The sequence below is a fragment of the Carex rostrata genome, chromosome 24 (assembly GCF_964058835.1).
Source record: "Carex rostrata chromosome 24, lpCarRost1.2, whole genome shotgun sequence".
Classification (NCBI taxonomy): Eukaryota; Viridiplantae; Streptophyta; class Magnoliopsida; order Poales; family Cyperaceae; genus Carex; species Carex rostrata.
This window is the reverse complement of record NC_135941.1, coordinates 4,549,650-4,574,772: the sequence shown is the minus strand read 5'-3', so window position 1 is coordinate 4,574,772 and position 25,123 is coordinate 4,549,650. Positions and strand designations below refer to the sequence as shown.

General features: G+C 33.7%; 3 protein-coding genes across 3 annotated transcripts; 1 reads left to right on the top strand and 2 right to left on the bottom strand.

The window, feature by feature from the left end:
- Positions 1–439: 439 nt before the first annotated feature.
- LOC144575282 (uncharacterized) lies at positions 440–1,507 on the bottom strand. Its single transcript, XM_078325377.1, has 2 exons — positions 899–1,507; positions 440–765 (listed from the first exon to the last, which is right to left on the bottom strand). Exons 1-2 carry the CDS (start codon positions 1,505–1,507, stop codon positions 538–540), a joined length of 837 nt encoding a protein of 278 aa, XP_078181503.1. The 3' UTR covers positions 440–537.
- Positions 1,508–4,090: 2,583 nt separating this feature from the next.
- Positions 4,091–6,590, bottom strand: LOC144575334 (calmodulin-binding protein 60 B-like). The gene is made up of 5 exons (XM_078325431.1): positions 6,408–6,590; positions 6,171–6,228; positions 5,902–5,951; positions 5,167–5,666; positions 4,091–4,756 (listed from the first exon to the last, which is right to left on the bottom strand). The coding sequence occupies exons 1-5, from the start codon at positions 6,536–6,538 to the stop codon at positions 4,545–4,547; spliced, it is 951 nt and encodes a 316-aa protein (XP_078181557.1). The 5' UTR covers positions 6,539–6,590; the 3' UTR covers positions 4,091–4,544.
- Positions 6,591–8,660: 2,070 nt separating this feature from the next.
- LOC144575564 (ubiquitin family protein) lies at positions 8,661–11,024 on the top strand. The gene is made up of 6 exons (XM_078325756.1): positions 8,661–9,027; positions 9,184–9,328; positions 9,463–9,577; positions 9,666–9,729; positions 9,846–10,011; positions 10,610–11,024. The coding sequence occupies exons 1-6, from the start codon at positions 8,735–8,737 to the stop codon at positions 10,853–10,855; spliced, it is 1,029 nt and encodes a 342-aa protein (XP_078181882.1). The 5' UTR covers positions 8,661–8,734; the 3' UTR covers positions 10,856–11,024.
- Positions 11,025–25,123: the final 14,099 nt, after the last annotated feature.

The following is a 25,123-nucleotide window of genomic DNA, read 5'->3' as shown; positions in this document are numbered from 1 at the left end:
GCCTTATTTTTTTTACCCAAAAATTTCAACGATCAAAAAAAAAAAAAAAAAATTCAGCGACAGGTGTTTGCGCCGGTCGCTTGATTTTGAGTGAAATTCTTTTGTTTTTGGAGAAATTGAGTATTAGTGACCGGCGTCAGCATCGGTAGACCGATCGCCGATGCTCCCTTTTGCTGTAGTGTTTATACATACCAAAATATCAAATTTCCAAATTCATACAAACATAATTCACATAATAATTTCATGCATACCAAATTTACAAATTCATACATGGACCGAGCTACTGACAAGTGAGATAAGTGGAGCTCAAACTTGTTAATTCTATACAGAGTTAGTGGTGAGCTGACTCGGCAACAGCTCAGTCTACTAACGAACGAATTGTTAACAAACAAGTCACGATCGATCCACAAAGTACGAGCTTTTTTTTTCCACCCCTAGATCAAACCAATATAGCCGTTGCATGGCATCATCATAGACCCAAAGGCTGAATGAAATACAGCAACGTTTGAATGCAGTACTGATATCGCATCATGCATATTATTGCCGGTGCAATTGCGGCACCGCAAAGCCAACTGCACGACACTTGACGTCGGATCCAGCTGGCGCTAATCCCAATGATGCTGGCACAGGATTTGTGGTACGTCTGTAGGGACCAAGCCACTTGGCAATAAGAAATTGTTTCTTCCTCCACGGTGGTAAACTCAAACCTCGATGTTTCAACGACCGTTTTGCCTCATCTGCCAAGATGCGCAACACTGGCCTCATCTAATAGGCAGAACAATAACCTTTAATTAGTTAATTTGGTTTAATTAACTTTGTATTACACAACATTTAGTTGGTTCCAGAAAGACAACTGGTTATTGAAGTTTATTTTAATTAGTTCACAACTTCACATTACCTCTTCCTGTCGTGCCAACACCATTTCCGGCAGTGCAGACAACACAGTTTGGTACTCATCCGTCGGACCTGCCACCTCAGACTCAGCTGTGAAATATACATCAACGATATATCTCTCCTTCTTCCCATCCACGGCTATTTGCATCACGTCTATATACTCGTAATTGCCTGGAGAAAGACCTTTTGATCCCTCCCACCTTGCCTTGCAGAGACCAGAATCATAACCTTTCTCTCTTAATCGACTCATAACTGCACGGTTGACACAAGATCGGTTCAGCTTGAATGGCGCAAGTGCTTCCACTGCTTCCTCTACATTGGAGTAAAGTTGTAGGCGAAATGGATCGCACTTATTTCTTTGTTTTAGAAGCTTCCTTATCTCGTCTGCTGATTGTCTTGCACGATCAGCCGAGCCAGATTTGGTATCAGAGTCTGAATCATCGTCAGAGTTTGGATGCAAGGTGGATTTGCCGAGCTCATACTCGTTCTCAAAAAATTCATGTATGAGGTACGAAAGTGAATCGTGCTCACTGCCGCTGGTGGAGTAGCTACAAGCATGAGACTCGCTCAGGTAGCTGAGGCGGGCCCTCGCATCCGCGTTAAGTGGCTTCATTGTGGGTTTTGTAGGATTCAACTGCTGAGGATAAGTCAGAGAAGGTGAGGATGTTAAGTTAGGGTTTGACAGTTTTATAACGGAATAAAGCTCATTAAATTAGCTTTATTTTTTTATTTTTTAATACATGTCGACATGCTGAGGGCATTATGCAACATATGGATCCGACATTATTTTGTGAAAAGGTTTGTTTTTCCACATATAGTCACGTACTATATGTTGTGAAAAACTGTAATTTGGGAGAAACGGGACTAGATTAATTAATGCTGCTTCTTTATTAATTGGTACAAATACAGTGTCGCACAAACTATGATGGTCAAGTAATAGTGTAATACTAGTATTTTTTTTTTATCGGTCTTGCCTTTTTTTCTTCAAGATAGATTTTGAGGATTCTCATGTTTGCATCAAATCTTCTTTTCATTCATGATTGCCTTAAAACATCCGATTTACTCAATTATTTATTATAATTTTATCTAGACTTTTCTTTCTTCAGAAATGTACTGTATATATAATTATATTTAAGAAATTAAAGAAAAGAAAAGAAGACAACAACAATATTTAGGTCCTGTTCGGCTGCACAGTGGGAATGGAAATAGGAACGGAAATAGAAAAAGTTTGAACTAAAATTTACTGTTCACGTGAGAAAAAAAAAATCAATCTGAGTAAATTTTTTTTTTCCCACGTGAACAGTATTTTCGGGATTACATCCAAACAGGCTCTTAGAGAAAACAGTCGTACCACCAGAAATGCTCAAAAGGGCAAAATAAAATAATAACTTTTCCGGAAACTGGAAGGTAATTTCCGTAATTTAAGGTTGAATATGATTAACAAAAGATAAGACTTCAACCTTATTATTATTATTATTATTATATGTATGCAAACATCATACGGATCAAGGATAAACACACACGTGTGATTCTAGAATTATTAGAAGTAATTCTCGCACAATTCTAGCAACAATTCGATGGTAATACTCATTTCACTATCTTCTTTCTTTCATAATCTGACCAAGGCTGGAAGTCTATGGTTGAATTGCTGGGCCAGTCCGAAAATTTGAAATTAAAAGTTTGGGCCACATTTGGCTGCATCCTTACCAGTTACTACACTATTTTATTATTGCAAATTTTTGAAGGGAATTTGTTTATCTCAAATTTTCAAAAAGTTTAGGGAGCAATTTGGGTCCAATGTCAAATGAGTTCTCAGTCTGTCTGGTCTGTTTTAAGATCCATAGAAGTTAGATCTGCACGAATATAAAAACAACACGTATGGATCTTAAGATAGATCGGATGGACTGGGAATCCATCGGACTCACTTTTGAGTCTGATAGCGTCGGACCCAAACTTATGTGTTGTTGTGGTACATAAAAAGAGTTTTTTTGTACAACACCACCCCCCTCTCCCAATAATAAATCAAACAAAAGACAGTTTAGAAGCTCAACTGAATCAAATACAATTATAATTCATGGGTAAATGACATCTAAACGACAATGCAACCAAAAATACCCAATTTTTTTGCACAACACCATCCCCCTCTCCCAATAATAAATAAATAATAAAAAAAATACTCTGCCCACACCCACCCTGCGCGCTTCTTTTTTAGTAAAGCATCTGTACAACTTCATTTTAGTGACAACCATTTCCACATAAAACTACAACATGGCACACAACCCAAAAGAAAAAAAAAAAAACTAGTCATTAAACTATTTACGAAGGAACTAACATGGAATCTCGAGTTTAAATAGCCAGCAGTGTTGTTTGGTTAGCGGGAGGCGCAATTCTGGCCCGCTTTCTTGGAATAGCTAGGAACTCTAGGAAGGCGACTGACCTAAGAAACACCTTTATCTTCCTCTTACTACGCGGTATCAGTGGCCCCACATGCACACTATTTGACATGCTTCCAGTGAAACACACTCCAACCCCGGCATCAAAATCGTTACTTCTCAATGGATGCATAAAGGAATCAGCAGTTGATTCAGCATCTGCATACAGATATTCCATTATTGAATTGAAATCACTCGAAATTTCAAGTTGAGGGGATCCTGCAAGAGAATCACAAAATTTTATTTACTAATCGGTATATGGAGAATCAGCATATTACAAATTTGATATATAGTTGTAGAAAAATCAGTTTATATAAATTTTAGATGAAGGGACGAAAGTGTAATACTTACCGCCACCATTGGTAAGTTGCACAGAGTCCCCGTTCAATATATTTCCTCTGTCGACGTTCGCAAGCTGAAAGAATAAAAAAAATATTACATTATGGGTGCAGGGTGTCACACTGTCTCAGGTTTTATTATGGTGGAACAATATTTTTACTATTTTTTTAGACAGGTAGAAAATAACTTGATCTTCATTTGATTTTCAACCTATCTAAAAAATAGTAAAAAATTCTAAAAAAAATGTAAAATGTATTGTGCAAATACATTAGGTATTACCCCTGGAAATTCTTTGTAGGAGAACTTCGCATCAAGATCTATTTGATAAATGGCCTGGCGCTAATTGTGTGGTTTTATGTTGTCAATACCGTTTTTTTCTCTAGTAACTAAGTTCACTCATTCATGTGTTAACAAATCAACAGAAAAGATGGTAAAAATCTGCTAAATGAAATAAGGATATAATGAATGCACCTGTGGAGGCTGACAACTGTTGTTCAAGGAAGGGTATTTAGCTTGAAATTCAATGGCACACTGCATTGCATGCTTAACCATAGACTTCCAGCCTTTGTCAGATTCTGACATATTAAGTATCTAAAAGATTGTGAAAGAGAGAAGAGAGGAAAATGAGTATTGCCATCCATGACATCAGAAAGCAAAATTTATTAAAAAAACAAATACGAAAAAAATGTTCACTATCTTTAATCCTGGTTTCCATACCAGTATATTGCGGTAGACACCAGATTCGCATCAGCATGTACCTTTTCAGTACCACTACCAGTATTAGTCAGGCCTAGAACAAATATGGACTAGTAGATATAACTCGTTCACCTTATTGTACCTATGCTACTGAAATTGTACCATTATGTATAGGTACTGGCTCTAACCATTCTGTGATTTGCACTTGTAAACATAAAAACTACAGGCGAGTATTCTAACCTCACGAAGTGCAGGTTCATTATTGTAATATCGGCAGAGGAAGTCCTCCACTGTTATGATGTTATTGCTTTGAAGGAGAGAAGCACGGTCTTTTCCAACTTTCTTGAGACATTGTACTCCGTGTTTTAGCTCCAGCCGGTCTGGTTTTTGAATCGCTACAGAATAAACAGCATCAAATCAGCAAGTATAAAAAAATACAAGGATTTAATTTACCCTCTAGTATCAACATATACCAACTTAAAATCAATGTAGTGGCACTGAAATCTTTATTTTCATGATTTTTGCTTGTCAAGTTTGGTCACATTTAACTACTTTTTTCATAATTAAGTAAGCTTATTCAAATCTTACCATTAGATCAAGATCTAATGGTTCTGATCACACGTGACAACGTGCCATGCCTATTTTCATAAGGATGGTGACATCAAGCGAATGGTCATGGCACGGGACATGCGAGTCACGGCACGTGATTGGCACACATGTCATGCTGTGTCGTATCCAGTCACGGCGTGACTTCATCCCTAGTATAAAGAATAATGATGAATACACAATGAAAATCATTCTTTACCTTTCCCTCGACGGTCTTTTACCCGAATAGATTCACTCACACCCTCTCGAACTCTTTCTCCATTCAAATAACCCTCTTCTCCGTCACCCTCAAACATAACCCCTAGCTGAAATCCGCTCTTTGTCCATTTTGAATTATCATTAAAGACAATATTTCCAAAAGTACCAACCCCATTTTCGAGTCGAATAATAAGATCCGGACCTGTCAAAATTGTCCCTTTTCCTTCCCTTTCCCTTAACATGCTCTGAATAAACTCACTTCTTCTCCAATTTACTCCTTTGTTTTTCCAAAATTCAGCATCAAGTACAGTGATTCTGACTTTGGCAGAAGCGAGAAGACTGCCAGGAGATACTTTTGATCGAGTGTACGTGTCGTATATTTCTACTTTTATGAGGTCTCCATTATCGTCTCTCACTAGGTCGGTTGTGAAGGTGGGACTTTTCACCTTGTTGATGAACTGTAGCCGGTACCGAGCTTGGATGTTTGGATCTGGCAGCAGCCTTTAAGAGATATTTGAAATCTATAATTAATTACAGGAGACAGAAGCAAAAAAGAAAAACAGCTTGAATCATGTAGTAATTTTATATCATTTGAAAACCAATAAACTACTTACTCCAAAATTGGAACAGAAAAGGTAAATAAGTGATTTTCACAAAATTAGAGTTTATTCAAGTAAAATCTTTGACTGCCATAATTGGGCATTGAGAATTTGAGATAGAGTAAATAATAGCTTACCGTGGAGGTAAATTGAAGTAGTGATATTTTTTATGAAACTCTTCTCTGACCTGTTAAATTAAAATAAAATTGGCATCACGTAAACCTCAATAGACTCGTATGAATTTCAGAAGTTAAAGCTGGGACGGGCATGAGAGTAACAATCTAGGGACAGTACTGGTACAAACAGATAAAATTGTCCCCAATGTACCCAAAATTGTGCAATCAAATTTGAGCTTAACCAAACATAGACTAAAATGAAATTGTGCAATTATAAAAGAGGTCCTTACACATCTCCGAATCATGTCTTCAAAACACCTGTGAAGCATGGGAAGATCCCTAGATAATCTAATAATAATAACCAATGGAAAAAGTTAGTAATATTACAAGGCAAAGGACTGACCAAGTAATTGAATTAAGAAATCTGAAGACTAGAAAGAAAAGGTTTTGGCGAGACAGAGGGAGGTTGACTTTTGATTTTGAGCAAGGAAATTAAATTAAATACAGAGAGAGAGAATGGAACTGACAGAAAGATGCTCTGTCCTCCGGTGACAGGAGGTGAGAGATGAGTGGCACGGCTGCTGGCACCAGGGGTGAGCTGGCGGTTCCGGTTGTTTTGGTTGCTGCTGTTGTTGTTTTTGTTGGGATCCATGGCCATGTCTAAGTCTCTGTGTCTCCTCTGGGTTGGGGTTGGGGTTTGGGTTTATGAAATCTGGAGAAGATGAAGAAGAAGATGGAGGAGATCTCTGTGTTATAAAGGGGCGCCCAGAGAGAGAGAGACGTCGGAGTAAACGTAATTGGGAAGTTCCAGTAACTTTCCCTCCCTTATTTCGAATTATGTTTTTAAAACAAAAAGGGAAACTGACAGGGAAAGCCTCTCTCTTCCTCGAGGAGTCGAGGGAAATGAACAAACAATTAGAATCCGGACCGTTCCTTTTAACTTGGAACGAATCTCAAAGCCCAGTAATACTGCTCCTGCGTTAGCCCGAATCTCAAACAGGCTCAGATTTAATCTCAAACCGTAAACAGGTAAATACCTGAGGGGATCTGGATCCTTCATCTGGCCCACATGAAAGTCCGCATTAAAGATATGCATATAGGCACACACACACACACCCCCCACCCCACCCACCCACACCATACAGCAATAAGGAACTTTTTTAGAAACCATAAACAAGAAGAAAAAAGAATTTACTAAATCAACTTGATTGTTTTGATTTTTACAAAAATTACAAGAATTGAGATGCTATTTTGATCCGAAGTGTGTTCTTTTTTCATACCGAATTGTTATTTTGGTCCGAACTATTTTCACAGATTTTGAAAAACGATGATGTAGTTGTTGATGTAAAACTTATGAAACTTTGGACCGAAATAACATCTCAGTTTTTATAATTTTATAAAAACTAAAGCAATCAAGTTAATTTGATAAAAAAAAATTATTTATTTATGGTTTCTAAAAAAAAATTTCAGAGAATATGGCCTTGTGCAAATTGACTACTTCGAGCTCTCTCCTCTTGTTCTTCTACTGGTATTGACGGCTCAATCCTATTGGTATACACACAGTTAAAAAGGCCATGTTGCTTGAATTTTAAGATACAGTAAATTTAAAGTACTACTTACCAAATTTTCTAATGTCACACTAGTCCTAATAAAGTGCTTCAGTGAGCAATTAGATTTCAATTGGGATCCAATTCTACATTCCTCAATTGTACTTGAACAATTTTCCCTCATTTTCTGCTAGTAAATATAAACCAAACAAGGCACAGAAATATAATATATCACTATAATCGTGACGCTATGGTACTAAGCATAGCGCAGATTGGTATACTATTGATTAATATTTTTATTTTTAAAGTTTGAATAATTGATATAAAGCATTCAATATAATCTTCATATAAAATTGTATACTAAATTTTACATTTTTTTTAGAATCTTTTTACTATATTTTTAGTCACTGTTTTTTAATGGTTAGATCAAGTAATTTTCTAACTATCTAAAAATATTAGTAAATAAATTATAAAAAATGTAAAATTTGATCTACAAGTACATTTTCATATGTTGATCATATTAAATGATTCAAATTGATTTTTTGAAAAAAAAATTATATTTACCGTAACCTAAATTGTATAACTAAAAGTATATAAAAAAAAAAAAAAAAAAAAATACACAAACACACATTTGATGCTGACCCAAGCAGAGTGTTTTTTTTTTTTTTTTTTTTTTTTTTGGGGGGGGGGGATGCATTTCAAATTTTCATGTTAATTTCAGACCAACGCTCAAATAAAAATTTCATTATGCTCCTCAAAAACGTCAAAATCCCGTATTTTCTCTCTAAAATTCATAATATCATATTTACCCCTCTAAATTTTAAATAATTATAAATTAACTTAATTTATTGTCTTTTCTATTAAAACTTATTTTATTCTTTATTAAATAGTAAAAAAGTATGTAGCTTATTTAAGATAAATATTCAGTCTTCTAATTGATCGGTTGTAAGAACAAATGATTTATTTCTTTTATTTGTGATGTACACACAAACATATGTGTAAATAATACTCTATGAATCGCAAGTAGAGAAAAGAACCATGTGTTATATGGAAACGAACTAATAAAAAATAAAAAATATTTCTTACTTATGGTACGTATTTTCATTTTTATAATAAAAAATAAAATGAGAAATTTATAAATTTAAAATAATTTTTGATAGAAAAGTCATTTGGAACTTTTGAGGGGTAAATATGATATTATGAATTCTGGAAGACAATACATAATCTTCTGGGTTTTTGAGGGATATACATGAAATTTTTCCCACTGATAGAAAGTGAGAAGAAAAATTGAAAGAACCGGTACGACCATGGAGGCTTCTTCTTCGACTCCGACCATGGCAAACCCTAACCCTACCCCTACTGCTAGCGAGGGGGTGGAGGAATTGACGCTTACTGTCAAATGGAGTGGAAAGGAGTACACCGTGCGGTTGTGCGCCGATGATTCTGTGGCGGAGCTGAAGCGCCGCATCTGTGAGGTCACTTCAGTTCTCCCCAAGCGCCAGAAGCTTCTTTATCCCAAGCTTGCAGCAAAGCTCAACGACGATTCGATTTTGATCTCTCAACTGGGACTCAAATCCTCTGTCAAAATGACTATGATTGGGTTAGCGTTGATTCTTGTTTTACTGATGTTTACTTGATTGAGGGTTTGGTTAAATCTTTTGAGTTTTCCAGCTTCTGCATCAAGTAAATGTTGGTGTGAGGCACTTATTATATTCAGATTTATTGACATGTTATTTGTAATAATTGGAAATTACAGTACAGTTGAAGATGAGATAATAGTAGACCAAGCTGATTCACCAGAAATAATAGATGACTTTGAATTGGGTCAAGACGAGGTCGTCGACATAAAGGATAAAGCTGCAAATAAGCTCAAATTAAGCCGAAGAGTGGCCCAATATAAGGTACCAGACCTCAATCTCATACTCAAAAAATAATGTGCATGTATTGTGTGTTTATACTGATCATTACTAATGGTCACTCCATCCTAATTTTGGTTTAATTGAATACAATTTCTGTAATTACGTGATACTTTCAGATAAAGCTTCTAAATCCATGCCGGGAAGGGAAGAAGCTTCTAGTATTGGACATTGACTATACACTTTTTGATCATAGGTCTCCAGCCGAAAATCCTTTAGAGCTTATGCGCCCTTGTAAGTCAGAGAACTATAAAAACTTGTTCCAACTTATTCTCATGTTTTTTAAGCTAATGTCATTTTGTGTCTATTTTTTGGTGTGTAGATCTTCACGAGTTCCTTACAGCTGCTTATGCAGAGTATGACATTATGATCTGGTCGGCCACTAGGTGAGGTTATTGAGATGGTGCCCATTTCATATTTAATTCACCTTAGTGAACCACAAATTTTAGTTACAAGAGGTCACTAATTCTTTTTCTTTTGTTTTTTTAATTCTTGGGTGCAGCATGAAATGGGTAGAAATGAAGATGGGGCAGCTAGGGGTACTAAGCAACCCAAATTACAAAATAACAGCACTCCTAGATCACCTTGCCATGATCACGGTTCAGTCTGACAAGTATGGAACCTTTGATTGTAAACCCCTGGGCCTTATTTGGGCTCAACTTCCTGAGGTTAGTCTCTCTGACAAGCAGGTGCCACAATATATCAGCTTATAGGATTTGTACTTCAAATGAATTGAGCTAGTGAAGCTGCCAGATGTTATGGTTTAAACCAATGATTAGTATACGAACTGCTAGAGCCATATAAACACAGTTTCAATATAAAGGCTGGTAAATTCATGGACGTTTTTTCGAAATATCAAAATTCCGTATGCACATACTTCCTGCAATGCAAGAATGTGCATGTTCATCCCAGTAATCCATAACATATAAAATATTACATTAACACCTAAAGCATGATAATATCCTTGCTAAACCTCATCTCCCCATTTTGCTTCTAAATATGTCTTAACAGTACCTGCTATTTGTCCATAACTCTGTATTTTAGGGGAAAAACTAGGGTCAATTTGGTATTTCACTGGAAACGGGAGAAGAATAAAGCATAGTATATAGGGATACTTTCCTGCTTTAAGGGCAATTATGAAATTAATTCTTTGTTATTAGAAATTGTTGGTTGATTTGGTTATTTTTTGGCTTGTACCATAATTGTGGCCATCTCATTATGCGTAATCCTGTTTTGCTTCTCTTTATTTTGACTCTTGTATTGCAGTACTACAGCCCAAGAAATACCATAATGTTTGATGATTTGAAGAGGAATTTCGTGATGAACCCACAAAATGGGCTGACTATAAGGCCTTTCAGGCGGGCCCACACGAATAGAGGCACTGATAGGGAGCTGGTTCATTTGACACAGTATTTGATGACGATAGCAGAGTTGTCTGATTTGAGCCCATTGGATCATAGTAGATGGGAATCACACACTGAAGATGGCCCTAAAAGGCGCAGACATAACTGAAAAACCATTAAGGGTTTCTAAGTAGTGCTTTGTTAGTGCTTAGTTACGGTGTTAAGTAAAATTTGACTGCTTGGTGATAATTTGAAATAGTGATACTGTTTTTCCTTTTCTGTCTTCTCTTTTGTTATGGAACCAAAAATGGATAAAAGATAGTTTTAGACAAATGATCCATGGTTTCTCTTATTTTACTTTCTTTTACTGTCATTCTGAGAACTGCAATTTTTATTTGATGAAAAAAAAAATTTGTTTCTGTTTGACAAGGCTGTTAATGAGCAAGTTGTACCTCTCCGTACCAGTTCAAGACGCTGGTGCCATAAAGGATGTTACAATATCTTAGGCCAACAACAGATCAGTAACATATTAATAGGACCATTGGAGTAGAATGGACCTATATGTTTAATGCCATTTTACTTCCGAGTTACATAGTAATTGATCCAACTATATTGGAGTCCATATCCTCCAAGGTAACAGAATATTTCTATTTAGATCCAGACTGTGTGATCAGAAATTCTTGAAAATCTGGTCTGAGTGGAACGAACGGGCCCTTAAATATTCTTGCAGATTATGATCATTGTTCTCTCGTTAGATGGTGTTTGGGGATACAAATAAGCTATCTACTGAACCATCTGATAGACCATTATATGTGCATCTTAATATGGACAATTGATTGTGCACACAAGGTTCTGATATCAGAAGTGAAGTTTGAGCTAATTAACTGAGGGATTGTAAGTTCGTAACGTAATCATTAGTTCAACTGCACTAGGAAATGAGTTTGGAGGGGCTGAACTAATGAACTATAAAATGGAACTATTCTCAAAATCCTCTTGAGATGCTAAAGCTGCCTTGTCTCTGGCCTCTGCAGGGCTCTGCTTCAGTGCCTCTGTCCGACAGCACGTGAAAATGTTTCCAACTTGAAAGAGGGAAGCTCCTGTTCAAATAAATATCAGTCTCCTTTCCAACAACAGAGTGTTGAGTACAGATGTCAGGATCCCATGTGCACAATCAATCCTCATACATGTATTAATTATGATTTATGAATACAGAATTCAAATTCAGTGCAATATCTCACCGTGTAGAATAAGATCTTAGTTGTCTGTTCTAAGCAGGGATGATTTCAAAATCGATCTCTTTATTTTAGAATAGACACCGAATTTATTTTGACTCACCTGCAATACTCACTCATGTACAGGGGCGGACCTAGAATTTTCATCAGGGGTTAAAAAAATATTAAATCAAGTTTAAATAGCTTATCGGATTTAAACTCATATTTAATCCGAATTACAAATCAAACATCCAGAGGGGGCAAAAAAATTTCCAGGGAGGGACAAAGTCGATCCGTACTAATGAATCACCACTAAAACTCGAAATCCAAGGGGGACGGCTCCCCCCCAGTGCTACAGTAGATCCGCCCCTGCTCATGTATACACTCCAAAATCTAACAGTTAATATGAATCGTTCAACATCATCTCCGTATGAAAATGTACTTGCAAATTTTATAATTTTTAGGTTCTTTTTTGGATTTACTATTTGCTTAGATAGATAGAAAATCACTACTTATGAATGGTCTAAAATTTTTAGATCAAGTGATTTTTCCACCTATCTAAAAAAAAAAAATTATCTACAAGATATTTTCATATGGAGATCATGTTGAACAGATTGACTATTTGAACTTTAAAAACTGAGATATTGATCCATAGTACGGATCAATCTGCACTATGCATAGTATAATAGCCTAACTCTATTGTTTAATGCAAAATTTAAAAGAATATGATGTTAAGCACTGAAATGTCTATAGAAGTTGTTCACTATCACCCTCATACTTTCAAAAGAAAGTATTATATTAAAATTATAACTAAAATAGAAAATCTATAAATTTTTATTATTAATCCTCATTAATAATTCCATGCTTCTATCCTTGAAATTGAGGACCTACAGCAGAGAAGATCCAGCAGGAAGAAAAATAAGGACCAATTAATAATAGAGAGACTTGCCAGATAACACCTATCAGCCCCCTTGAATTGATCCAATTGGATGTTACATGTTAGAGACAAATGCAGGATCCCTCTATAGTCTTATACTGCTCTCAATTAAATGTGGGCCAATTAATATACGCAGGTACGAAATATTTAATATATGAAGGAAGCACGGTCAAAGGAAATCATTTTCTAAAACTTATATCTCGCTCACATGCTTGATGGGACAGCGTGTTTCACGGATCATCATTTTTCTTTGAATTTTCTTATAATAAACTCGGAGAGGCACAATATGAACATGCTCTGGAAATGATTTCTCGTTTCTTTCAATCAAATAAGTTTCACATGATATCATTTAACGAGTCAAATGTGTTCTTTCATTTTTTTTTTTTGTTCTATTATAGTTATCCGAGTTTTATTTAATTCAAATTAAATAGTAAATTTAGCATAAAAAACAGAAAAAATGCCAGATTACAGGCCCAGTTGCGCAAAACATAATAAGTTAAATTTCACGTGCTGCACGTCTAATTTGACAATCTTAATATATTATTTAAAGAGGAGGGTTCATTCAAATTTTCAAATAATTTAGTAGAGCTTTAATTATTGTATTACCGATGCAATTATATTAGGTACTGTAAGCCTTGTTGAGGTAAAGGCCTCTAGAGCGTGTTGTTACGTCGAATTTTTGAATCATGAGATAAGGGGTTCAAGTTTACAAATTATGTGAGTAATAAACATGTATTTCCATTCTTATATTAAACACGTAGATGCCCTGATCTGTCAACGGCCGTGATTAGAAAATTAATTTTCGAATTGAATATCAGTCATTCAATCAAATTATATGTCTTCTTTTGATTGAATGCATCGTTTTTATGTGTAGAAGTCTAAATTTAATTAGTAATGTACTCGCCACACATAATATCAAGAATTGAGGAAATAAAATTAGTATTAAATTTTTGTTACCATATCTCTCTCTAGTTTTAATTGGCACATAAAGAGATTAATTACCGATTTTGACAGACATCATATCTCATTTTCGAATTACCTACCTCTTATTCATTTTTGGAAGAGAACAAAAAAAAACATATTATTGATTTACTCCCTAGCAGCTTTCTACATTTAAAATTAATTGAATTTTAACAAAAAGATTAAGGAGAGCATTTTTTCATTTTCATTGATTCCAACTGAGCCTCAAAAATTGTGTATGTCCTGATATTCAAAGAATGTTATTGAATTAAAACAGTCATTTGTTGTTGTTTCTTATAATATTGTTATTTTTATTTGCTTCTCTATTCAATCTCAATATTAAATCTTATAATATGTCTCCGTTGCAGAGTACGGACACGATACTAATTATTTAGTATTTATGTATTAAAGGTCCCACAATATTCTGATATCTTTTAAATATTATTCTCGAAATCAAATATGTGCCTCTACGTTAAAAAAACGAGACTCACATCACTAAATATGTATTTTATCACACAAAGGGTGACATCTTAATCATTAGGGTGTGCTCCAGACGAGTGGAACCGAGGGGAGGGGAGGGGAGAAACACGGGCGGAGGGAAGATTTCACTGGGCCCGTGGGTTCACCCTGCTCCAGAAGAGGTGAAATGGAAAGGAAGCGGAGGAGAACGCTACAGTGCGGAGGGGAAAGCTCTTTGAAATTTTGATGAAATCCGTCACCTCCAAATCGGGGTGGAGACGAGGTGAAATGACTGGGTTCTCTTCCCTTTCCTTTCCATTAATGACAGTTCCCCTCGTTTTTGTGGAGCACAGCCTTAGGCTCGATATTATTTAAATTTATTACACAATTGAAGCATTTTATTGCATCCTTATGTGTATTAGAATTATTTTAAGACTCCACTACAGTAAAAGCTTTTATAGAATACATTTTGTATGGAGCAAATTTGAAAATAAATATTTTTTTAAACGCTGAAAAAGAGATGTAGATAATCTGTGCAGTGTAATACAAAAAATTAAAAAATGTATTATTTATAAGAATTTCATAACAGTTCAGACAACGTCTGAATGATTGAATGAGAGACTGCATGTTCAAAATCCGAATAGAAAAATCTAATATTAAATAGTTGAGAGATTCATCTCTAGTATTTACTCAAAAAACAGTTTAGACAACGAATTCAATTGAAAAAAAGAAGTCAAAATAATATAAGTTAAATAAGATAAGAAAAGCATATCAAACGATCAATATTGAGTGTGACGTAACATAATAAAGAATTACTCTTTCATGATAACATTTTTATTGTAGAAGATCGTGAGTTCGTAGTCCAAACAAAAAAGTTCTTCATAGACAATTAAATAAAAATTAATAAAATAGACTTCTATCTTTTTATAAATAAATAAAAAAAACATAACTACAAAATCTCTAATTCTCTAATCATTTCTATAGAAATATAGATTTTTTGATAGAAGTTAAATTTTATAAATGAGATCGAAGGGACCTAAAAAATCATGACGTGATCAGATACGTCATGGTACAATATGTGCATCGATTACGTATCATGAATTGCATGTACAATGCTGTAACTATTTGTGTGATGTGACTATGGTTTGTAAATTTGACACAACACAGCATGTCATGCGAAAGATATGATCGTGGCAGTACATCATTTGATCACATGAACCACGTATATTATGACTGTTAGATCTTGATTGATAATAATCTTGAATAAACTAACTTAAATTATGAAAAATAGTAAAATGTGACCAAATGTGACTAAGTACCGTGACTATTCTTTTAAATTTGATCAGAGCACGACACGTGACTACTCATGACACATCACGTATTTAGATCCCTAGAGCTAGCTGTTATATTGAGATTATTTTTTTAAGGTTGTATTTGATTGTGAAGTAAGAGGTGAGTTGTAATTCGCACTTAAAACTGTTAAACAAACAATAAATATAAGTAATATGAAATAAGAGATGAGTTAATTTTGAATAAATTATTATACTTTTTAGGCATATTAACTTATTTAATATTTGCATCATTTATAGAACCCACTGTTATAAATAATTTTATTTTCCAAAATGTTACCTACTTCTCGTGATACATCAACTTAAATCACAATTTAAGTTCAAATAAAATGTAAAATACGAAGAGTAAAATAAGCAACTTAATTTTCTGTAAACTCAAGTAACAACAAACATAGAACGTATAGCCCACTAAACTTAGCGTAACACAATCGTTCGTTGAATTTTAATTCTTCCCTTATAATTAACTATATATTTTATTGAGAGGGTCTAATACCTCTATTTTTTGTGCCTTCATCATACCTTCATTTTTAAAAACTTTAATAACTCAAAATTTAAAACTTAAAAATCAAAATAAAAACGTTGGATATAATCTATATTATTTTATCTATGTACGTGCAAAAAATTATGATATTTCACTTTTATTTTGGTTGTCATCAATAGCTTGTAAAAACATACTAATGTGGATAATTTTTAGACGTTGATTTTTCAACTTATTGATTTACATAAAAACAAAATTAAATTGTTATAATTTTCATGAGCACATAGAGAAGGCATAGTGAAGGCACAAAAAATAGAGAATAGTGAAGGCACAAAAAATGGAGGCATTTGACCCCTCTATTTTATTTGTTAGTCATCGTGTCTTCTTTTTCAATCCATAAGTCTATAAAATGCATGCGTCATCATGGGAATTTTTTATTGGTAGTAATTAATAGAAAAGAAGAGAGAAATAAAAAGAGTACATCTATTTTTCAATTGATAGTAAGATTGGTATGAACCGTACCGATTCTAACTTTGGTCTGTTTTAATTAAGTTGCAAAAAAAAAATTAGATTGGTATAAACAGTACCGATCCTGACTTTGGTCTGTTTTAATTAAGTTGCAAAAAAAAAACAAAGTTTAGATCGATATGAACAGTACCGATCCAAACTTTGGTTTGTTTTAATTAAGTTGCAAAAAAAAAACAGAAAGTTTAGATCGGTATAAACAGTACCGATCTTACTACCCATAAAAAAACCGTTGTACTCTTTATGTATCTCTCTCTTATTTTCTATTAATTACTACAAATAAAAAATTTCCCGTCATCATCTTCATCAGCAAAAAAATATACCTCAATGTTTGTTCACATTGAGAAACGGATTACTCGCTAAAGCAAAATATTCTCCACCCCAGACAAAAAAATATTCACATCATCTCGAGTTAGTTTTATTAATGGAATAACTTTATCAAAGCAATAAAAAGTAGAATGGCAGAACAAATCAATGTAACTGATAAGTATTATGATGCAAATTTTACCGAAATTTTTATTAATAGGAAAATAATTAAATAAATATCGATAATGGAGAAAAAAATTGCGTTTTTTTGACATCTAAGAAGAACGTGAACGTTATAAACAATTATGGCCTGCTTAGTGAAATCTAATTACAAACTAATTAAACTACGGAAAAAAAAATCCTAGCCTTCATAGACTATCACGGCCAGAGGCACAAAACTGAATTGCTTGTTGTTCTGTGAAATGTTCTGTGAAGGCCGAAGCAAACTGTTCCATTTGGCCGTGATAGACTATGAAGTTCTTTGGCCATGATGGATTATGAAGTCCAGAGTTTTTTTTTCTTTCCGCGGTTTAGTTAAGAGAGTAATTAGATTTTTGATAAACTGTCCGTGATAGTTTATACCGTTCAGACATGTTTTTTTCCAAATGTCAAAAAAATACAATTTCTTTCTCCATTATCAATATTTATTTAATTATTTTTCTATTAATAAAAATTTCGGATTAGGAGTAAAATTAGGATGAGCATGAGCTAGAGCTCACCAGGGAATTCATGAGCTTAAACAAAAACGAAATTCGACCGTTTTCTAGATTAAGCCGATAAACCTTGAGTGATTGCACATCGGGGTGTCAAACAGAAATTATTTATTTGAATGTCAATAAACATATTTATTAGCTTATCATGAGAATTTTTTTAAATGTCATGAGTTTTTTTTTAGTGATAAAGATAATTTTATGTGAAAAATTACATATTCGATTGAAATTTTTTCAGTTAATATTTAATTGAAAGATTTGACATTCATCTTTAGTGAAAAGTGCAGTTTAGGTCCAATGACCATTAGAAGTAAATTTAGGTTTAATGAGCATCAAAATCATCCGATATACTTTAAAATTCATACGCACAAATTTAAAAATAGAACACGCACGAATCTTAAAGTGCATCCGACATCTCTTATACTCACCAGACCTGTGCTTTTCTCTCTGCCGAATCATATGCTCTCTCGTGGAACACTAGTATATATCTTCTAATTTAACCATTCTTTAAAACAAAACAAAAAACACATCCCACAAAAAAAAAAAAAAAAAAAAAAAAAAAAACTATGAAGAAAAATCATCCATTTATAATATTTTCACACTTGGCAGCCTTGAGCGGTTATGGAAAACCAGATGTCGGATAAAGCTCTAGGTCCGGACATAATTATGATTGGAATATTTTTGTTCTTGACGTTTTGAGATAACTACTCCGTGCTTCAAAGAATTTGATTGATTGGTACCCCACCACTTGTCTATCAACATCTTAATTACTTCCGCACCTAGGTTGAGAAGAAAATTTAAACATGAATTCTGTTTTATAGAAATAGCTAGAAAGTTATGCTTGAATTCCCAATAATATTTTAGACATTGCAAGAAAGAATATTATTTAAACTGGTGTGTAAAAAATAGGATGGATAGTATTATTTCTACTAATAGCATGAGTTCTCATCTCTTTTTATAAAAATGTAAGTTTAATTCTAAAAAATAACATAATATTCATAATACTATGAATATCATTGAAATGTATAGGACCATGTATAGGGTCATTTTTTTTTTTTTTTTTTGCAGTAACCCGTAGGCAATTTTATTAATTTAAAGAGTTACAAATTAGCTGTTACATAAGATTATACAAGAAATATCTTAGAAAGTACTCAGCTGTAAACAAACTAAAAACGCACAGTGGTATGTGCATCATGTTGACACAATTTTAGTCATTATTGCTTGATGGAAATGTATCGGGTCATTTATTAAAAAAAAGGAAAAATATGAACATTATTTCAAGAGGAGGGTTCAAATGCCTCCATTTTTTGTGCCTCCATCATGCCTCCATTTTTAAAAACTTAAATAACTCAAAGTTTAAAACTTAAATGTCAAAATAAAACTGTTAGATGTGATCTATGTTATTTTCTCTATGTGCCCATAAAAAAATTATCACATTTTGATTTTGCTTTTATATGAATCAATAAGTTGAAAAATCAACGTCTAAAAATTATCCACATTTGTATACATTTTTATAAGCTCAAGATGACAATCAAAACAAAGTTGAAATGCCATAATTTTTTACATGTGCATAGATAAAATGATATAGTTCATATCCAACGGTTTTATTTTGAATTTTAAGATTTAAATTTTGAGTTATTAAAGTTTTTAAAAATGGAGGCATGATGGAGGCACAAAAAATGGAGGCATTTGAACCCTCCTCTTATTTCAATTGTATTATGTACATGAGGATGGATCTACAGCTAAGTCAAAAGATGCTTAGTCGTTTCAATTATTTTAATTATTGTAATTATGTAGATTAAAATTTAGATTTTATATATATATATATATATATATATATATATATATATATATAGTTCAGTCTTCCACATAAAATGTTAAATGTATATTTATATCTATTCAGAATTTCGGATTAGTAAATGTAATTCTTGTTAGAATTCTATTTTGTGGTTGTGATTGCAGATAAATAGATTCAAATTTCAAATGTCATATTATACATTTCATGTTTAAGTCCTTTCAGTCAAAATTTTGTAGGTTTGCCAATGTCTGTAAAATAATATGATATGTTATTCTTATGAATTAACTAAATGGTACTAACCTAACGTATTTTGACGAAAAATATTTAAATTGGATTTAAATAAAAAGAGTAGAAGTATCCATAAGTTAATATTAATCTCATGCATTCAAATATGTTCATAATGGCCTTGCTGCATTTTGGTTAAGCGTGCGTGATCTGTGATCAGGGACGGAGATTTTCGTCAGAGGAGGACAAAAAAAATATCAAATTGGGTTTAAATAGCTAAATCGGGTTTAAATGCATTAACTAATTGGGTACTCGATAAAAAAATAATACCTTGACTTATATTTTTCAATGCCCTGACTTGTAATTTCTGATTATTTAACTCATAATTCTAATTACCAATCATAATTCAAGAAATTTATTTTGATTTAAATCGTAAATTTAACCCGAATTACAAATCAAACATTCAGAAGGAAACAAAAAAAATTCAGACGAGACAAAATCAATCGGAACCAATAGATTAACACTAAAACTCAAAATTCAGGGGAGGATGCAGAATTTGAGTGGGGGGGGGGGGGGGGGGGGGGGCTAAATAGTATCATTATTTTTTTTGTAATAAAAAAATACGTAAAAACAATATAACACAAGATAAGAAGATCATTCACTATTTGAATTCACAAAAAATACGCAATAAATAACTAACACTAACAAAGTGTCATGTCTATCAAATAAATCACTTCATCCTTAGTTTCATGACACAAATCTAATAATTTAATAAATGAAGATGTCAAATTTACAAATAAATTCACTTCATTCTTAATTCATTCTATTTTATACTTACACCATGTCAGTTGCAATCATGGAAATTTAAATTTCTTTTGTATCCTAAAACTAGTTCTAGGTTTGATTACAATCATGAAAATTGAATATTCCTTTCTATTAATGATATGAAATTCTTGCAATTCCCTAAATATGTCCTACTGCCCCTGAGAACCGAAGAAGCGATTTAGTGGAGAACGGAGACACTGAGTAATTGGTAGAGTCATGGAGAACGGAAATGCTAAAATTTGGGGTTTTTTTTTATTTTGTTGGATCCGATGTTAATAATGAAATACACGGAATTGTCTTTTTAAGAAGCTTTGCTGATGATACCATTTGTTTCTAATTCTTTCTATGTATTACCTTTCTAATTTGGAAAGGATTTTAATTTTTTTCTTTTCCACTGGTCACGCACTGAAGGCCCACTGTCTCAATTGCCCAAATTGAAATAAATCTGATTTTGGTTTTTAAAATACATTCAAGTCCTTTAACTTTGTTATATTATTATAAGGAGGCTTATAATGTAAAACAAACAAATTAGTAAGGTTTCTATATTCTTAATTATAAAAAATTTAAATCTTTGGGGTAGCTTAGCACTCCCCAGCCATAACTACGGTCCGTCCCTGGTGGGGCCGACCTGGATACATCTGGGCCCGCCTCAGTGATTCTAGTATAGCTGTATAGGCGTATAGCTAGCAAACTTATACTGAACTAGTCATATTTCTGTAATTTTATTTGAAATCAGGGACGACAATGAATATTTGTTACTCTGCATCTGGGAGCGACAACGGTACAACGTGGGAAGTGCTGTCGTCTGCAAGTCTTCGAGTCCTTCGTACCTCGCTGTGTGTACCTTTCAAACTTCTATCTAATTAGTAAATTTAATCCGAAATCTAAACCTCTATTTAAATCTGATTAAGAGAAATGCATCAGATACCCCAAAGGGGAATGCGTGACATCACCTGATGTGCATAAATTTTATGAAAATTATTTCAACTGCTCAGGATGCTTGACTGGTAATGTTGTTCTTCCGCAAGATTAATTAAGCAATTATTTTTTATGAAAGGTTTCTTTGATGATGGGGCTTGTATAAATCATGTGTACAAGCAAAATTCAATTTCAAACTTTCAGAAATTATATTTCTAAAGTCAATGTTCAATTACATAATAAGTTAAATATTAGATATATGGAATTGCTAAGTTTTCAACAAAAATTAAGCACTTAATTCATTAAATGTTATTAATTTATTATTTTATTGCTAATGAAATAAGAAGATTAATAAAGATTATAAGTTCCGTTTTTAAATTTATGAAGTATACATTACGAAAATCAAAATCAAAATTGTACTATTAACTAAGAATATACCGTTTTTATCATATTATTTTATGCGTTGCATGAACCTAAAACAACACTATCAATAATTTATTCTCAAACTTGATGTTTACAAATTTTAAATCTTAAAATTTATTGATAATTGCGTACCTCAGCAAGTGGTCCTTTTCGCCGATTTTTTTAAAAATACCTATTTAATAAATAAATTAAATTAAAATACCCAAGTTTCAACAAAATTTATAAAAATACCCCAACCGCGGATTTTATCCGCGCTCCGGAATTTTTATTCCGGGGCGCGGATAAAATTCGCGCCCCGAAAAAAAAAAAAAAAAAATTTTTTTTTTGGTCCCGAGCGCGGATAATATCCGCGGGCCGAATTTTAAAATTTTTTTTTTTTTTTTTTTTTTCTTTTTAGAGTCTGGAGAAAAAAAAATTATTTTTTTGGTCCAACTTTGGACCTCTGGTTAACATATCAAAACACCTTCAAAAATCATGAAAATTTACCGACATGCATTCTTGACTTCATAGAATAAGACTGTAAAGTTTCATACAAAATCTCAAAACAGATCGTGAGATATCGGCTCTCAAAAATTGCCCGAACTGCTGAAGGAGTGCTTCTGACCCCAACTTTGCACCTCTGATTAACATAACAGAACACCTTCAAAAATCATGAAAATTTACCGACATACATTCTTGACTTCATAGAATAAGACTGTAAAGTTTCATACAAAATCTCAAAACAGATCGTGAGATATCGGCTCTCAAAAATTGCCCGAACTGCTGAAGGAGTGCTTCTGACCCCAACTTTGCACCTCTGATTAACATACCAAAACACCTTCAAAAATCATGAAAATTTACCGACATGCATTCTTGACTTCATAGAATAAGACTGTAAAGTTTCATACAAAATCTCAAAACAGATCGTGAGATATCGGCTCTCAAAAATTGCCCGAACTGCTGAAGGAGTGCTTCTGACCCCAACTTTGCACCTCTGATTAACATACCAAAACACCTTCAAAAATCATGAAAATTTACCGACATGCATTCTTGACTTCATAGAATAAGACTGTAAAGTTTCATACAAAATCTCAAAATAGATCGTGAGATATCGGCTCTCAAAAATTGCCCGAACTGCTCAAGGAGTGCTTCTGACCCCAACTTTGCACCTCTGATTAACATACCAAAACACCTTCAAAAATCATGAAAATTTACCGACATGCATTCTTGACTTCATAGAATAAGACTGTAAAGTTTCATACAAAATCTCAAAACAGATCGTGAGATATCGGCTCTCAAAAATTGCCCGAACTGCTGAAGGAGTGCTTCTGACCCCAACTTTGCACCTCTGATTAACATACCAAAACACCTTCAAAAATCATGAAAATTTACCGACATGCATTCTTGACTTCATAGAATAAGACTGTAAAGTTTCAATAAAAATCTCAAAACAGATCGTGAGATATCGGCTCTCAAAAATTACCCGAACTGCTGAAGGAGTGCTTCTGACCCCAACTTTGCACCCCTGATTAACATATCAAAGCACCTTCAAAAATCATGAAAATTTACCAACATGTATTCTTAATCAGAGGTGCAAAGTTGGGGTCAGAAGCACTCCTTCAGCAGTTCGGGCAATTTTTGAGAACCGATATCTCACGATCTGTTTTGAGATTTTGTATGAAACTTTACAGTCTTATTCTATGAAGTCAAGAATGCATGTCGGTAAATTTTCATGATTTTTGAAGGTGTTCTGTTATGTTAATCAGAGGTGCAAAGTTGGGGTCAGAAGCACTCCTTGAGCAGTTCGGGCAATTTTTGAGAGCCGATATCTCACGATCTGTTTTGAGATTTTGTATGAAACTTTACAGTATTATTCTATGAAGTCAAGAATGCATGTCGGTAAATTTTCATGATTTTTGAAGGTGTTTTGGTATGTTAATCAGAGGTGCAAAGTTGGGGTCAGAAGCACTCCTTGAGCAGTTCGGGCAATTTTTGAGAGCCGATATCTCACGATCTGTTTTGAGATTTTGTATGAAACTTTACAGTCTTATTCTATGAAGTCAATAATGCATGTCGGTAAATTTTCATGATTTTTGAAGGTGTTTTGCTATGTTAATCAGAGGTGCAAAGTTGGGGTCAGAAGCACTCCTTGAGCAGTTCGGGCAATTTTTGAGAGCCGATATCTCACGATCTGTTTTGAGATTTTGTATGAAACTTTACAGTCTTATTCTATGAAGTCAATAATGCATGTCGGTAAATTTTCATGATTTTTGAAGGTGTTTTGGTATGTTAATCAGAGGTGCAAAGTTGGGGTCAGAAGCACTCCTTCAGCAGTTCGGGCAATTTTTGAGAGCCGATATCTCACGATCTGTTTTGAGATTTTGTATGAAACTTTACAGTCTTATTCTATGAAGTTAATAATGCATGTCGGTAAATTTTCATGATTTTTGAAGGTGTTTTGATATGTTAACCAGAGGTCCAAAGTTGGGGTCAGAAGCACTCCTTCAGCAGTTCGGGCAATTTTTGAGAGCCGATATCTCACGATCTGTTTTGAGATTTTGTATGAAACTTTACAGTCTTATTCTATGAAGTCAAGAATGCATGTCGGTAAATTTTCATGATTTTTGAAGGTGTTTTGGTATGTTAATCAGAGGTGCAAAGTTGGGGTCAGAAGCACTCCTTCAGCAGTTCGGGCAATTTTTGAGAGCCGATATCTCACGATCTGTTTTGAGATTTTGTATGAAACTTTACAGTCTTATTCTATGAAGTCAAGAATGCATGTCGGTAAATTTTCATGATTTTTGAAGGTGTTTTGATATGTTAACCAGAGGTCCAAAGTTGGACCAAAAAAAGAATTTTTTTTTCTCCAGACTCTAAAAAAAAAAAAAAAAAAAAATTATTTTAAAATTCGGCCCGCGGATATTATCCGCGCTCGGGATCAAAAAATTTTTTTTTTTTTTTTTTTTTTTTTTTTTCGGGGCGCGAATTTTATCCGCGCCCCGGAATAAAAATTCCGGAGCGCGGATAAAATCCGCGGTTGGGGTATTTTTATAAATTTTGTTGAAACTTGGGTATTTTAATTTAATTTATTTATTAAATAGGTATTTTTAAAAAAATCGGTCCTTTTCGAGTTCAGATCCAGTAAAGTAACTTAATCTTTAGGTTTTAAATTGGAACCGTTCGATTCGAATCCGTAATAATCTATCGGTAGTAGTGTACACATCCCAAAAAATGAATTCGAATTGCAAAGCAATCTCGAGCGACGGATTCGAATCGGATGGTCTCGATCCAAAAATCAAAGATTGGGTTACTTTAGGGAATCGGACCCGTCCTT

Excerpts from the sequence above, each read along its gene's own strand:
- LOC144575282 (XM_078325377.1), bottom strand. The coding sequence starts at position 1,507 with ATGAAGCCACTTAACGCGGATGCGAGGGCCCGCCTCAGCTACCTGAGC. Across the intron at positions 766-898 it reads TGTTGGCACGACAGGAAGAG|ATGAGGCCAGTGTTGCGCAT; the intron begins GTAATGTGAAGT and ends TCTGCCTATTAG.
- LOC144575334 (XM_078325431.1), bottom strand. The coding sequence starts at position 6,538 with ATGGCCATGGATCCCAACAAAAACAACAACAGCAGCAACCAAAACAAC. Across the intron at positions 5,952-6,170 it reads AAGACATGATTCGGAGATGT|GTCAGAGAAGAGTTTCATAA; the intron begins GTAAGGACCTCT and ends TTAATTTAACAG. Across the intron at positions 5,667-5,901 it reads TACTTCAATTTACCTCCACG|GCTGCTGCCAGATCCAAACA; the intron begins GTAAGCTATTAT and ends TATCTCTTAAAG.
- LOC144575564 (XM_078325756.1), top strand. The coding sequence starts at position 8,735 with ATGGAGGCTTCTTCTTCGACTCCGACCATGGCAAACCCTAACCCTACC. Across the intron at positions 9,329-9,462 it reads GAAGAGTGGCCCAATATAAG|ATAAAGCTTCTAAATCCATG; the intron begins GTACCAGACCTC and ends TGATACTTTCAG. Across the intron at positions 10,012-10,609 it reads TTTGGGCTCAACTTCCTGAG|TACTACAGCCCAAGAAATAC; the intron begins GTTAGTCTCTCT and ends CTTGTATTGCAG.